The sequence below is a fragment of the Oncorhynchus gorbuscha genome, linkage group LG24, assembly GCF_021184085.1.
Source record: "Oncorhynchus gorbuscha isolate QuinsamMale2020 ecotype Even-year linkage group LG24, OgorEven_v1.0, whole genome shotgun sequence".
Lineage (NCBI taxonomy): Eukaryota > Metazoa > Chordata > Actinopteri > Salmoniformes > Salmonidae > Oncorhynchus > Oncorhynchus gorbuscha.
The window spans coordinates 51,017,841-51,034,480 of record NC_060196.1 but is presented as its reverse complement, the minus strand read 5'-3'; the positions used below and the strand labels follow the sequence as shown (position 1 = coordinate 51,034,480).

The window sequence follows — 16,640 nt, the reverse complement described above, 5'->3', positions numbered from 1 at the left end:
ATTTTCCAGGGCTCTGGCAGTGCTCCTCCTGCTCCTCCTTGCACAAAGGCGGAGGTAGCGGTCCTGCTGCTGGGTTGTTGCCCTCCTACGGCCTCCTCCACGTCTCCTGGTGTACTGGCCTGTCTCCTGGTAGCGCCTCCATGCTCTGGACGCTGACAGACACAGCAAACCTTCTTGCCACAGCTCGCATTGATGTTCCATCCTGGATGAGCTGCACTACCTGAGCCACTTGTGTGGGTTGTAGACTCCGTCTCATGCTACCACTAGAGTGAAAGCACCGCCAGCATTCAAAAGTGACCAAAACATCAGCCAGGAAGCATAGGAACTGAGAAGTGGTCTGTGGTCACCACCTGCAGATCCACTCCTTTATTGGGGGTGTCTTGCTAATTGCCTATAATTTCCACCTGTTGTCTATTCCATTTGCACAACAGCATGTGAAATTTATTGTCAATCTTTGTTGCTTCCTAAGTGGACAGTTTGATTTCACAGAAGTGTGATTGACTTGGAGTTACATTGTGTTGTTTAAGTGTTCCCTTTAACATTTCCTCATCTCCCACTCCTTCTTGTGCAAATATACCCAATGCTTTTCCCTCTTTTTCTCCTGCCCTGCTACAGAGTCCAAGGTGCTGAAGGAGCTCCTTAAACTTGACCCCAAAAAACCATCTGGGTCAGATGGTTTACACCCTTTCTTCTTTAAGGTTGCTGTCCCTATCATCGCCAAGCCTATCTCCAACATTTTTACCCTGTCACTCCTTTCTGGGAGGTTTCCATTGCTTGGAAGGCAGCCACTGTCCGTCCTTTATTTAAAAGCGAGATCAAGCTGATCCTAACTGTTATAGGCCTATTTCTATTTTGCCCTGTTACTCAAAAGTGTTGATAACACTTGTCAACTGACTGGCTTTCTTGATGTGTATAGTATTCTTTCGGATATGCAATCTGGTTTCCGCTCAGTTTATTGATGTGTCAGTGCAACCTTAAAGGTCCTCGATGATTTCACCATTGCCCTTGATTCTAAGCAATGTTGTGCTGCTATTTTTATTGACTTTGCCAAAGCTTTCGATACGGTAGACCGTTCCATTCTTGTGGGCTGGTTAAGGAGTATTGGTGTCTCTGATGGGTCTTTGGCCTGATTTGCTAACTACCTCTCTCAGAGTGCAGTGTATGAAGTCAAGATATGCTGTCTCAGCCACAGCCTGTCACCAAGGGAGTACCCGAAAGCTCGATCCTAAGCCCCATGCTCTTCTCAATTTACATCAACAACATAGCTCAGGCAGCTCTCTCATCCATTTATATGCAGATGATAGTATTATACTCAGCTGGCCCCTCTTCGGATTTTATGTTAAATGCTCTACAAAAAAGCTTTCTTAGTGTCCAGCAAGCTTTCTCTGCCCTTAAACTTGTTCTGAACACCTCCAAAACAAATGTCATGTGGTGTGGTAAGAAGAATGCCCTTCTCCCCACAGGTGTGATTACTACCACTGAGGGTTTAGAGCTTGAGGCAAGTCACCTCATACAAGTCCTTGGGAGTATGGCTAGACAGTACACTGTCCTTCTCTCAGCACATATCAAAGCTGCAGACTAAAGTTAAATCTAGACTTGGTTTCCACTATTGTAATCGGTCCTCTTTCACCCCAGCTGCCAAACTAACCGTGATTCAGATGACCATCCTACCCATGCTAGATTACGGAGAAGTAATTTATAGATCGGCAGGTAAGGGTGCTCTTGAGCGGCTAGATGTTCTTTACCAATCGGCCATCAGATTTGCCACCAATGCTCCTTTATAGGACACATCACTGCACTCTATACTCTGTAAACTGGTCATCTTTGTATACCCGTCGCAAGACCCACTGGTTGATGCTTATTTGTAAAAACCCTCTCAGGCCTCACTCCCCCCTATCTGAGATATCTACTGCAGCCCTCATCCTCCACATACAACACCCGTTCTGCCAGTCACATTCTGTTAAAGGTCCCCAAAGCACAAACATCCCTGGGTCACTCCTCTTTTCAGTTTGCTGCAGCTTGCGACTGGAATGAGCTGCAACAAACACTCAACCTGGACAGTTTTATCTCAGTCTCTTCATTCAAAGACTCAATCATGGACACTGACAGTTGTGGCTGCTTTGTGTGATGTATTGTTGTCTCTACCTTCTTGCCCTTTGTGCTGTTGTCTGTGCCCAATAAGGTTTGTAGCATGTTTGTGCTGCTACCATGTTGCCATGTTGTGTTCCTACAATGCTGTGTTGTCATGTGTCACTGCCTTGCTAATTTGTTGTCTTTAGGGGTCTCTTTATGTAGTGTTGTTGTCTCTCTTGTCGTGATGTGTGTGGTGTCCTATATTTATTGTGGCAGACCAGGAGGTTGGGTGAAAACGTTTACACAGATCAGACACGGACAATGTAGGATTAGCTCAGTTTCAAAGGTGTTTATTGACCTAATAGTTCAAAAGAAAAGAATAGGTCTCCCCCAAGAGACCCTCTCCGGGATACCCTCTTCTGGGCTTTGTGTTTTGCTGTATCCTGTGGGGAGCAAAAACTGAACTCTCTCCTGTTACGGCTGGAACCGTCCCCAGGAGTCCTTTCTTCCCCAGTCTCTCTCCTGTGTGCTACCCTTCTGTCAGCTTTATGGGACTCGTACAGCTAGTGAGCAATCAGCCCTTGATTACTCACCAGCCCCAATTAGTCCTGGCTGGAGAGCTGACCTGCTGTTCGCCACATTATATTATATTTATTTTAAATATTTAATCCCGTCCCCACAGGAGGCCTATTGGTAGGCCGTCATTGTAAATAGCAATTTGTTCTTAACTGACCTGCCTAGTTAACCTCTTCAACCTATGGGGGCGCTATGTCATTATTGGATAAAAAGACGTGCCCGTTTTAAGCACAATATTTTGTCACGAAAAGATGCTCGACTATGCATGGAATTGACAGCCTTGGAAAGACAAAACTCTGACGTTTCCAAACCTGTAAAGATATTATCTGTGAGTGCCCCAGAACTAATGCTACAGGCGAAACCAAGATGAAGTTTCATACAGGAAATGCCCCAGATTCTGAAGGCGCTGTGTTCCAATGTCTCCTTATATGGCTGTCAATGTGCCAGGAATGAGCCTGCCATTTGTGTCGTTTCTCCAAGGTTTCTCCAAGGTATCTGCAGCATTGTGACGTGTTTGTAGGCATATCATTGGAAGATTGACCATAAGAGACTACATTTACCTGGTGTCCCGCCCGGTGTCCTGTGTCGAAATTATTGCGTAATCTGTAGGTCCATGCGCGTTCCATTTCTTCAGAAGAGAAAGTCAACTGCCACGAAGGATTTTATCGTCGATAGATATGTGAAAAACACCTTGAGGATTGATTCTAAACATCGGTTTGCCATGTTTCTGTCGATATTAGTTAGTTAGTTAGTTAATTTGGAAAAAAGTTTGCGTTTTAATGACTTAATTATTATTATTTTTTTCCCCAAACGTGATGAAGAATGATGAAGAAAACGGACCGATTTGTCAACACATAATATTTTTTGTAAAAATGGAACATTTGCTATCTAACTGAGAGTCTCCTCATTGAAAACATCTGAAGTTCTTCAAAGGTAAATGATTTTATTTGAATCCTTTTCTGTTTTTTGTGAAAATGTTGCCTGCTGAATGCTAATGCTAAATGCTACGCTAAATGCTACGCTAGCAATCAATACTGTTACACAAATGCTTGTTTTGCAATGGTTGAGAAGCATATTTTGAAAATCTGAGATGACAGTGTTGTTAACAAAAGGCTAAGCTTGAGAGCAAATAGATGAATTTCATTTCATTTGCGATTTTCATGAATAGTTAACGTCGCGTTATGGTAATGAGCTTGAGGCTGTAGTCACGATACCGGATCCGGGATGGCTCGACGCAAGAAGTTAAATAAAGGTTAAATAAATAAATAATATAACTAAGGACCCTGCGACTTAACACCTCCCTCTGCAACTGGATCCTGGACTTCCTGACGGGGCGCCCCCAGGTGGTAAGAGTAGGCAACAACACATCTGCCACGCTGATCCTCAACACGGGGGAACCTCAGGGGTGCTTGCTTTGTCCCCTCCTGTACTCCCTGTTCACCCACGACTGCGTGGCCAGGCACGACTCCAACACCATCATTAAGTTTGCTGACGACACAACTGGTAGGCCTGATCACCGACAACGATGAGACCGCCTATGGGGAGGAGGTCAGAGACCTGTCAGTGTGGTGCCAGGACAACAACCTCTCCCTCAATGTGAGCAAGACAAAGGAGCCGATCGTGGACTATAGGAAAAGGAGGGCTGAACCGACCCCCATTAACATCGACGGGGCTGTAGTGGAACGGGTCGAGAGTTTCAAGTTCCTTGGTGTCCACATCAACAATGAACTATCATGGTCCAAACACACCAAGACAGTTGTTGTGAAGAGAGCACGACAACACCTTTTCCCCCGCAGGAGACTGAAAAGATTTGGCATGGGTCCCCAGATCCTCAAAAAGTTCTACAGCTGCACCATTGAGATCATCCTGACTGGTTGCATCACCACCTGGTAAGGCAACTGCTCGGCATCTGACCGTAAGGCGCTACAGAGTGTAGGGTCCAAGCTTCCTGCCATCCAGGACCTATATACTTGGCGTTATTAGAGGAAGGCCCTAAAAAATGATCTTGGACTCCAGTCACCCAAGTCAGAGACTGTTCTCTCTGCTACCCCACGGCAAGCGGGACTGGTGCGCCAAATCTAGGTCCAAGAGGTTCCTTAACAGCTTCTACCACCAAGCCATAAGACTCCTGAACAATTAATCAAATGGCCATCCCATTGTTTTTACACTGCTGCTACTCGCTGATTATTATCTATGCATAGTCACTTTACAAATTGCCTCGACTAACCTGTACCCCTGCACATTGACACTGTACAGGTACCCCTTGTATATAGCCTCGTTATTGTTATGTAATTTTCTTGTTACTTTTTTATTTTTATTTTTTTACTTTAGTTTATTTTGTAAATATTTTCTTAGCTCTATTTCTTGAACTGCATTGTTGGTTAAGGGCTTGTAAGTAAGCATTTCATGGGAAAGTCTACACCTGTTGTATTCGGCACATGACTAATACAATTTGATTTGATGTAGATCTTATGAAGGGTTTAGGAAGGCTTAATTAAGCCCTTAATGTTGTTTGTTTTAGGTGGGTCATTGTTGTACTATGGTGGGACCCCGTCCTGTAAAAACATACGTGTAAGGATATCTATGGCTGGCAGTGATTTTGTTTGCTTTCCTTCGCTCCACTATCGCGTGGGGCTGTTTTGCTAAAACTCAGTCGCACCTCTGTCTATAAGGTCCACAGGGTTCCAGGCCTGTCACACATTTATCTCCACACAGCTGTGCCTGTTTCCTCTAGTTTTTCCTCTGGTTTTTGGCACCTATGTTCAGTGTTTTCCTTGTCCTGCCACAGTTTTCACCCTGGCTGCAATATTCTGAGAGCCATTTGGCAGGTGACTCTGACCCTTCTGGCTAGAGAGACTCTCTGGTGTCAATGTTCTTGTTTTTCTTCATCCTTGTCATCATTAGTGTCTGTCTTTTTATCCCGTGTCTGATGGTTAGTCACGCTTTGTGGTGTTCATAACTAACATGATAAAATCTGAAAAAAGGTTTCAGAATATTATCTTCCCATTGAATTACTGTCTGGTTCCATTCGGCAGATTAGAGCTAGTTGATGAATGTAAATTGTCCAATTTGACATTCAAGTGAGAAGTAAATAAATCACTTCTAATGTATTCTATTTTCTGTGTCACCTTAGTGCTGCTTTTGGAGTGTGACTGAGCACAAACTCACAGAAATACTTTCCAAGCCTTGATTATTAGATTGCCGGGCAACCAGGCTACGAGGATATCTAAAGTTATGCTAAATCCTATATAATTGATTATGTAGTACAACAAAGTTACTTTAAGATGATTTGGACATGAAGTGTAGAAAATGCTAATATAGGAGAGATTGACTTGCATTGGACTTGTGCCACAAAAGCTAAAAAGTTTACATTTGGAGACAGTGGCTAGGTAAACTAAAAGCATGGATTGCTGTCTTACCATGTCCATAGACTGCTTACAGGGTAAGGAAACCAATATGTCATGTTTTAATGTGGAACACTATCCCTTTAAGAGGGTGTTTAAGTTTCAAGTTTTAATGTCACACGTACAGTGAATTGCCTTTCTTGCAAACTCAACACCCAACAATGCAATAATCAATAACAATGTAATACTAGAAAAAAACACACGAGAAATAAGAATTAGTCACATGAAATACGCAATTAAGTAAGCATACTATATAAAGGCTAATGTATAAAAAGTCCATTCCAATACCATATTTACATGTGCAGGGATACTGGAGTGATGGAGGTAGATATGTGTTAGGGGACTAGGCAACAGGATATAAGAACAGAGTAGTAGCAGCTTGTATGTGAGTGGATGTGTAGAGTCAGTATAAATGTATGTGCATATTATGTATGAGTGAGCAAATTATGGAATCAGTGTTTGTGTGTGTGTTGGAGTGACAGTGTGTGTAAGTGTGTAGGGTCATGTTAACTCAGATAGTCTGTGTGGCTATTTTGTTAGCTATTTATCAGTTGTATTGCTTGGGGATACAAGCTGTTCAAGAGCCTGTTGGTGTCAGACTTGATACACCGGTACCTCTTGACATGCGGCAGCAGAGAAAATCTATGGCCTGGGTGGTTGGAGTCTTTGATGATTTTCCAGGCCTTCTTTTCACACCGACTGATATAGATGTCCTGGATGGCAGGGAGCTCGGCCCCAGTGATTTACTGGACTGTCCCCACAACCCTCTGTAGCGCAATGCCATCAAGGGCAGTGTTATTGCCTTACTAAGCAGTGATGCAGCCAGTCAACATGCTCTTAATGGTACGACTGTAGAACCTTTCGCCAAACTTCACGCCTTCTTCCCGACTGTGCGTGTGTGTTTGGACCATATTAAGTCTAGTGATTTGGACACCGAGGAACTTGAAGCTGTCTACCTGCTCCGCTGCCGCCCTGTGGATGGAGACGTGCTCGCCCCCCGTTTCCTCTAGTCCACAATCAGGTCCTTGGTCTTGCTGACGTTGAGGGAGAGGTTGTTGCTCTGGCACCGCACTGCCAGGTCACTGACCTCCTCCCAGTATGCTGACTCAGGCCTATCACTTCGTGTCGTCAGAGAACTTGGTAATGGTGTTGGAGTCGTGCATAGCCATACAGTTGTGGGTGAACAGGGAGTACAGGAGGGAACTAAGCGCACCCCCCTGTGGGGCCTCTGTGTTAAGGGTCAGCGTGGAGGAGGTGATGCTGCCTATCCTCACGAGCTAGGGTCGGCCCATCAGGAAGTCCAGGATCCAGTTGCAAAGGGTCCTAAGCTTGGTGATGAGCTTGGAGGGGTTTTGAACGCTGAGCTATAGTCAAATGAACAGCATTCTCATGCAGGTATTACTCTTATCTAGGTGGGTGAGTGCAATGTGGAGAGCAATTGAGATTGCATCATCTATGGATCTGTTGGGGTGGTATACACATTGGAGTGGGTCTAGGGGGGATGGGATGGTGGAGTTAATGTATGCCATAACCAGCCTCTCAAAGCACTTCATGATTACAGAAGTGAGTGCTTCAGGGTGGTAGTCATTGTGTTTATGTGTTCTGTGCAGAGTATGGAGGCCTGGGTCTGGACTTCAGCTACAGTATAGCCGTGTCAGAGGAGCTGGGTAACATCCGCTGTGGAGGCATCCCTATGGCCATCGGAGTCCAGACTGATATGGCCACACCTGCCCTGGCCAGGTAATGTATATGCACCCATCTGGCCCATAGACATGTTATTTTCATTATGAGCCAATCAAGCAAGTCATTTCATTTTTATTTTGTATAATATTTTAATAGAGGAAAGTAAAGACATACAATCCATTGCACAATCACATAGCTTTTTCCATTTGAACCCCCCCCCCCCCCTTTGTCTCCCACCCCACCCTTCCCAATGTAATTTTATTTCTAAACTGCATAAATTAGTCTCTGATTCCCACTGACACACACACACACACACACACACACAAGAAACATTTGTAAAGTCAAGCTTTTTTTGAAGACTTGGAGACAACCCACTCTTCTGACATCTCCGCTTCAATATGCACACCAACAAACCAAAACTAGGACTTAGTGGCTTCTACAAGTAATACTTGACAGATGTTTAAATACTTCAGAATATATCGTGTTGATGATGAGTCAAGACGCTGTATGTATGCTATTCATTATACATAGCAAAATAAGTGCAAGGTTTTGGCAACTAAGCCCTTTTTCTACTTGCCCAGGGTCAGATGAATTCCATTGTTATGTTTCTATGTGCAGTTTGAAAGAAGCTAACTAGCGTTAGCTCAATGACTGGAGGTCTAACAGAGCAGTTACTTGATCAGCTCTTTAACCACATTGTCTCTGTGTGTTGTGACACTGTGCTAAATGGCATATACTGTAGGTTTGGCTCTACAGAGCTGAAGAAGGAGTTTCTGCTGCCCTCCATAATGGGAGACAAAGTGGCCTGTCTGGGAGTGAGTGAAGTCGGAGCCGGCTCAGATGTTGCTAGTACGTTGCCTTCATTTAGTATCCCACCAGTATTTTATTATAGCCTAACTTCTTCTCATCCCTAAAGCAGATTCTCAGTAAACACTCAACCAATCTGGGATGGAAAAGAAGGCTCAATATATTTCTAATGCGGGAGGATATCAGAGCACCAGCATGATTAAAACACTCTTAATGGCAAATGATAGCATGAAAATAACAAATATATATACATATATTTTATCCCTTGTTTCATCTTGTTCAAAACGGGAAGAAAAAGCATGCTTATCTGTGCACCTACACTGATTTGGAGAATAAAGATTGATTTCTGTTCTGTTTAGAGTAATATCACCACAGGCTCTAATCGGGCACCAATCAATTGTTAATCTATACTAGGGTTCCCCAACTGGCGGGCACACGTGTGATTTCATTTGTCCCCCCAAGTTTATTGAGCATGAAAAATATATATATTTGTTTTATTGTTGGACAAAGAAGACAGACCAGCAATTTGGTTCCAAGTGCAATTAATTTTGGAAATCTGTTCCAAAGTATTCCCACGCAAAATAGAGAGAGACTTTTAGTATTGTAGTGTATGTGGACACCTGCTCGTCAAACATCTCATTCCAAAATCATGGGCATTAATATGGAGTTGGTCCCCCCTTTGCTGCTGTAACAGCCTCCACTCTTCTGGGAAGGCTTTCCACTAGATGTTGGAACATTATTGGGGGGACTTGTTTCAAATTCAGTTGCAAGAGCATTAGTGAGATTGAGCACTGATGTTGGGCGATTAGGCCTGACTCGCGGTCGGCGTTCCAATTCATCCCATGGGTGTTGAGGTCAGGGCTCTGTTCAGGCCCGTCAAGTTCTTCAACTACGATCTCAACAAACCATTTCTGTATGGACCTCGCTTTGTGCCTGGGGGCATTGTCATGCTGAAACAGGAAAGCGCCTTCCCCAAACTGTTGCCACAAAGTTGGAAGCACAGAATCATCTAGAATGTCATTGTATGCTATAGAGTTAACATTTCCCTTCACTGGAATTAAGGGGCCTAGCCTGAACCATGAAAAACAGCCTCAGATCATTATTCCTCCTCCACCAAACTTTACAGTTGGCACTATGCATTGGGGCAGGTAGCCTGGCAAATTGTCAAACCCAGATTTGTCTGTCGGACTGCCAAATAGGGGAATCGTGATTCATCCCTCCAGAGAACACGTTTCCACTGCGCCAGAGTCCAATGGCGGCGAGCATTACACCGCTCCAGCCGACGCTTGGCATTGCACATGGTGATCTTAGGCTTGTGTGCGGCTGCTCAACCATGGAAACCCATTTAATGACGCTCCTGACGAACAGTTCTTATGCTGACATTGCCTCCAGAGGCAGTTTGGAACTCAGTAGTAAGTATTGCAGCAGCAGTTAAAGTTGTCAGGGGAAGCTCTAGCAGGGCAGAAATTTGACAAACTGACTTGTTGGAAAGGTGGCATCCTATGACGATGCCACGTTACAAATCACTGAGCTCTTCAGTAAGGCCATTCTACTGCCAATGTTTGTCTATGGAGATTGCATGGCTGTGTGCTTGACTTTATACACCTGTCAGCAACAGGTGTGGCTGAAGTAGCGAATCCACTAATTTGAAGGGGTGTCCACATACTTTTGTGCATATATAGTGTATATGTGATCATATACAAATGTAAGCAGGGTTTGAAATGTTTTAGTCAAACATTAAATATGTTTGAGCTTCTTTCTGTCAATTTGCAGTCTACAAAATATTTGTAATTATATTCTGGCACGCTGACCATCTGCTCAAGAAGAAATCTTCCCGCAGTTGAATCTACATTGAACAAACATATAAATGCAACATACAACAATTTCAACCATTTTACTGAGTTACAGTTCATATGAGGAAATCAGTCAATTGAAATACATTCATTAGGCCCTAATCTATGGATTTCACATGACTAGCATATATTGCTGAGCAAGTGCACAGCCATGGGTGTGTCTGGGAGGGCATAGGCCCACCCACTGGAGAGCCAGGCCCAGCCAATCAGAATGTGTTTTTCCCCACAAAAGGGCTTTATTACAGACAGACAGAAATACTTCTCAGTTTGATCAGCTGTCCGAGTGGCTGGTCTCAGATGATCCTGCAGGTGAAGAATCCGATGTGGAGGTCCTGGGCTTGCATGGCTACACGTGGTCTGCGGTTGTGAGGCCGGTTAGGCGTACTGCCAAATTCTCTAAAATTATGTTGGAGGCAGCTTATGGTAGAGAAATTAACATTCAATTCTCTGGCAACAACTCTGGTGGACATTCCTGCAGTCCTGCCAATTGCGTGTTCCCTCAAAATGTAGACATCTGTGGCATTGTGTTGTGTGACAAAACTGCACATTTTAGTGTGTCCTTTTATTGTACCCAGCACAAGGTACACCTGTGTAATGATCATGCTGTTTAATCAGCTTCTTGATATGCCACACCGGGCCGTTGGATGGATTATCTTGGCAAAGGAGAAATGCTCACTAAGAGGGATGTAAACAAACTTGCGCACAACATTTGAGATAAATACCCTTTTTGTGCGTTTGGAACATTTCTGGATATTTTTTATACTATAGATCTGTCCTCATGGAAATTGTATCTCTTAACTACAGTAGTGTTCCCCATAGTGTGATTCCTTTTGGGCTGTTTGTTAAGACAGGAGTGGGCCACGGTTGTTCTATAGAACAAGTCATATTTTTTTTCTCTCTCAGCCATCAAGACGAACGCGGTGCGTGAAGGGGATGAGTATGTGGTGAACGGTGGTAAGATGTGGACCACTAACGGCACCCAGGCTGACTGGATGTGTCTCCTGGCCAACACCAGTGACGGTCCGTCTCACAAGAACAAGTCCCTCATCTGTCTGCCTATGAACTCTCCTGGTGAGACACAATTATATATACTTAGTCTACAAAAACTCTCCAATCGTCAATAGCTTCATCTCCAGTTATTGACCTTATGTTCTGAAATTGTAAGCGGGCTATTGTTGAGGGCGAAATCCTCATTTGAGATTCTGTTAGAATTTGTGCTAAGCTCCCATTTTAAGGTTAAGTGCCTTGCTCAAGTGCACATCGACTTTTCACCTAGTCGGCTCTGGGATTCGACCAAAGCGGCCTTTCTGTTACTGGCCGAATGCTCTTAACCGCTAGTCTACCTGCTGCTCTCCATCTCACATCGATACATGCATTAAGCCGATCTCAAGTTGGGATCTATCAAGTATAGATGATTACATTTATATTCACATTTTAGTAATACCTCTGATTACTCACAACATTTTCAGTGTTCTGTGCAGAAGCCAATGTCCAAGATCAAGGGATTATTATAATCTCCAGACTGTGTTATAATTTGTTAAGACTCCATTAGGGAGCTACCGGATGGCCTCTGGTATCCCAGCCAAGACACACATGATGACGCCTCTCTTTGCTGTCCCTCATAGGGGTTCACATCGCCCGCAAGATCGACAAGATGGGGATGTGGTCTTCTGACACAGCAGAGGTCTTCTTCGATGACGTGCGCGTGCCTTGCAAGAACCTCATTGGTCAGGAGGGGATGGGCTTCACTTATCAAATGCTTCAATTCCAGGAAGAGAGACTTTGGGCATGTGGCAACAGTAAGCACACCTCTCCTATTCCGTCCTGTTCCCTTCCTCTCTCCCTCGCCCAAAGAATTTCTGTAGCTCAAAGACCTGAAACACATTTTGTTTATTTTTATCATGAGTCATTCAAAGGGGTCTCTGCATGTCAGCCAGTGTAAATAAAAGGTCTTTAGCAAATAAATAAGATGGAATATCTCATTGACGGTGACGGGAAGTTCTTGAAAGCTTCCTGCTTGTTATATCCCAGTTAATTTAGTCTGGGCTTGATAACAGTCAGTCTGAGTAGGTTGTTAGCCTTTTTGGTATTTTTGTTGTTGTATTTTATCAGAATCCCCATTAGCTGTTGCAGAAGCAGCAGCTACTCTTCCTGGGGTCGTCACACACACAGATACACACAGATGAATCACTATATGACTCCATCAACTTGTATCATCCATCCACTTCCAAGTTAAACTAGTGATACCCTTTGAGGTGCAAAAAAAAGGACGTGAACTTCCCCACACAGTAAATAGTTCACAGCCCCTGCCTATTCCACCCTCTGTAACACAAACGACAAGCAGCATCTACAGTGCCTTGAGAAAGTATTCGGCCCCCTTGAACTTTGCGACCTTTTGCCACATTTCAGGCTTCAAACATAAAGATATAAAACTGTATTTTTTTGTGAAGAATCAACAACAAGTGGGACACAATCATGAAGTGGAAGGACATTTATTGGATATTTCAAACTTTTTTAACAAATCAAGAACTGAAAAATTGGGCATGCAAAATTATTCAGCCCCTTTACTTTCAGTGCAGCAAACTCTCTCCAGAAGTTCAGTGAGGATCTCTGAATGATCCAATGTTCACCTAAATGACTAATGATGATAAATACAATCCACCTGTGTGTAATCAAGTCTACGTATAAATGCACCTGCACTGTGATAGTCTCAGAGGTCCGTTAAAAGCGCAGAGAGCATCATGAAGAACAAGGAACACACCAGACAGGTCTGAGATACTGTTGTGATGAAGTTTAAAGCTGGATTTGGATACAAAAAGATTTCCCAAGCTTTAAACATCCCAAGGAGCACTGTGCAAGCGATAATATTGAAATGGAAGGAGTATCAGACCACTGCAAATCTACCAAGACCTGGCCGTCCCTCTAAACTTTCAGCTCATACAAGGAGAAGACTGATCAGAGATGCAGCCAAGAGGCCCATGATCACTCTGGATGAACTGCAGAGATCTACAGCTGAGGTGGGAGACTCTGTCCATAGGACAACAATCAGTCGTATATTCCACAAATCTGACCTTTATGGAAGAGTGGCAAGAAGAAAGCCATTTCTTAAAGATATCCATAAAAAGTGTTGTTTAATGTTTGCCACAAGCCACCTGGGAGACACACCAAACATGTGGAAGAAGGTGCTCTGGTCAGATGAAACCAAAATTGAACTTTTTGGCAACAATGCAAAACATTATGTTTGGCGTAAAAGCAACACAGCGCATCACCCTGAACACACCATCCCCACTGTCAAACATGGTGGTGGCAGCTTCATGGTTTGGGCCTGCTTTTCTTCAGCAGGGACAGGGAAGATGGTTAAAATTGATGGGGAGATGGATGGAGCCAAATACAGGACCATTCTGGAAGAAAACCTGATGGAGTCTGCAAAAGACCTGAGACTGGGACGGAGATTTGTCTTCCAACAAGACAATGATCCAAAACATAAAGCAAAATCTACAATGGAATGGTTCAAAAATAAACATATCCAGGTGTTAGAATGGCCAAGTCAAAGTCCAGACCTGAATCCAATCGAGAATCTGTGGAAAGAACTGAAAACTGCTGTTCACAAATGCTCTCCATCCAACCTCACTGAGCTCGAGCTGTTTTGCAAGGAGGAATGGGAAGAAATGTCAGTCTCTCGATGTGCAAAACTGATAGAGACATATCCCAAGCGACTTACAGCTGTAATCGCAGCAAAAGGTGGCGCTACAAAGTTTTAACTTAAGGGGGCTGAATAATTTTGCACACCCAATTTTTCAGTTTTTGATTTGTTATAAAAGTTTGAAATATCCAATAAATGTCGTTCCACTTCATGATTGTGTCCCACTTGTTGTTGATTCTTCACAAAAAAATACAGTTTTATATCTTTATGTTTGAAGCCTGAAATGTGGCAAAAGGTCGCAAAGTTCAAGGGGGCCGAATACTTTCGCAAGGCACTGTATATAGAGCCATTTCTCTGCCACGGCATGAAAAGTTGCACGTGCAGTTTGGAATCAGAAAGCTCTTTGTTAACGTAGCAGTGGATACGATCACACACAACTTCAAATGCAGCTCATGCAAGTAAACAAACACATATTCAGATGGTCATCTCAGATGTTATCATAGATTGATTTTTTTATTTATTTTTTATTTATTTTACCTTTATTTTAATAGGCAAGTCAGTTAAGAACAAATTCTTATTTTCAATGACGGCCTAGGAACAGTGGGTTAACTGCCTGTTCAGGGGCAGAACGACAGATTTGTACCTTGTCAGCTCGAGGATTTGAACTTGCAACATTCCGGTTACTAGTCCAACGCTCTAACCACTAGGCCACCCTAGCAAGCCAGCCAAGGTAAAATATCACAAATAGAGCTAGATAAAGCCAGAAGAATAATATACTTGTGAAACATAAGTATAAGTATAGCCATCAGTCTTGCATGTTTTCGTGGTCATCACTCACTCACTGTTGAGTTTGTCAAGGTCCAGACTTTAGCGTTAGCTATCCTGCTACTACAGAGCTTGTTGGTATGGGGTTGCATAGTTACACATAACTCGAACTTGACGAACTGAGTTTGACGAACTGAACTTGACGAAATGAGTTTGTCAAGGTCCAGACTTTAGCGTTAGCTATCCTGCTACTACAGAGCTTGTTGGTATGGGGTTGCGTAGTTACACATAACTCGAACTTGACGTTTAAACAAAATAGTTCTCTATACTACCGTTTATTTCCCCTTCAGTTCTAACCATGATGGACAACATCATCCAGGAGACCATTCAGTACACCAGACAGAGGAAGATCTTCAAGATGCCTGTTCTCTACCACCAGTCAGTCCACTTCAGACTGGCTGAGCTGGAGACAGAGATCGAGCTGCTGCGTTCCCTCCTCCATCGCTCCACAGGTGGGTCTACTCAAGATAAGATCATGTCTGCATCCCAAATGTCACTCCATTCCCTATGTGGTGCATTACTTTTCACCAGGGCACAAAGAGCAATGGTCAATGTAGTGCACTACATAGGGAATATGGTGCTAATTTGTACTAACACCTGTACTGATTTCTATGGGGAAATGTTGTTTGCAGCTTTTTATTTTTTTTATATATTTTTTTCACCTTTATTTAACCAGGTAGGCTAGTTGAGAACAAGTTCTCATTTGCAACTGCGACCTGGCCAAGATAAAGCATAGCAGTGTGCGCAGACAACACAGTTACACATGGAGTAAACAATTAACAAGTCAATAACACAATAGGAAGAGAAAAAAAAGGTGAGTCTATATACATTGTGTGCAAAAGGCATGAGGTAGGTGAATAATTACAATTTTGCAGATTAACACTGGAGTGATAAATGATCAGATGGTCATGTACAGGTAGAGATATTGGTGTGCAAAAGAGCAGAAAAGTAAATAAATGAAAACAGTATGGGGATGAGATAGGTAAAAATGGGTGGGCTATTTGCCGATAGACTATGTACAGCTGCAGCGATCGGTTAGCTGCTCAGATAGCTGATGTTTGAAGTTGGTGAGGGAGATAAAAGTCTCCAACTTCAGCAATTTTTGCAATTCGTTCCAGTCACAGGCAGCAGAGAACTGGAACGAAAGGCGGCCAAATGAGGTGTTGGCTTTAGGGATGATCAGTGAGATACACCTGCTGGAGCGCGTGCTACGGATGGGTGTTGCCATCGTGACCAGTGGACTGAGATAAGGCGGAGCTTTACCTAGCATGGACTTGTAGAGGACCTGGAGCCAGTGGGTCTGGCGATGAATATGTAGCGAGGGCCAGCCGACTAGAGCGTACAAGTCGCAGTGGTGGGTGGTATAAGGTGCTTTAGTGACAAAACGGATGGCACTGTGATAAACTGCATCCAGTTTGCTGAGTAGTGTTGGAAGCCATTTTGTAGATGACATCGCCGAAGTAGAGGATCGGTAGGATAGTCAGTTTTACTAGGGTAAGTTTGGCGGCGTGAGTGAAGGAGGCTTTGTTGCGGAATAGAAAGCCGACTCTTGATTTGATTTTCGATTAGAGATGTTTGATATGAGTCTGGAAGGAGAGTTTACAGTCTAGCCAGACACCTAGGTACTTATAGATGTCCACATATTCAAGGTAGGAACCATCCAGGGTGGTGATGCTGGTCAGGCGTGCGGGTGCAGGCAGCGAATGGTTGAAAAGCATGCATTTGGTTTTACTAGCGTTTAAGAGCAGTTGGAGGCCACGGAAGGAGTGTTGTATG

General features: G+C 43.6%; 1 protein-coding gene across 1 annotated transcript in view; it reads left to right on the top strand.

Moving 5' to 3' along the window:
* The window catches only part of zgc:85777 (uncharacterized protein LOC405871 homolog), a 54,803-nt gene that overhangs the window by 30,411 nt on the left and 7,752 nt on the right, over positions 1-16,640 (top strand). The window contains exons 3-7 of the mRNA XM_046325794.1: positions 7,664-7,793; positions 8,479-8,585; positions 11,300-11,467; positions 12,022-12,195; positions 15,155-15,316. Of these exons, the coding sequence (XP_046181750.1) occupies positions 7,664-7,793; positions 8,479-8,585; positions 11,300-11,467; positions 12,022-12,195; positions 15,155-15,316 (741 nt within the window). The remainder of the gene's footprint in view (positions 1-7,663; positions 7,794-8,478; positions 8,586-11,299; positions 11,468-12,021; positions 12,196-15,154; positions 15,317-16,640) is intronic.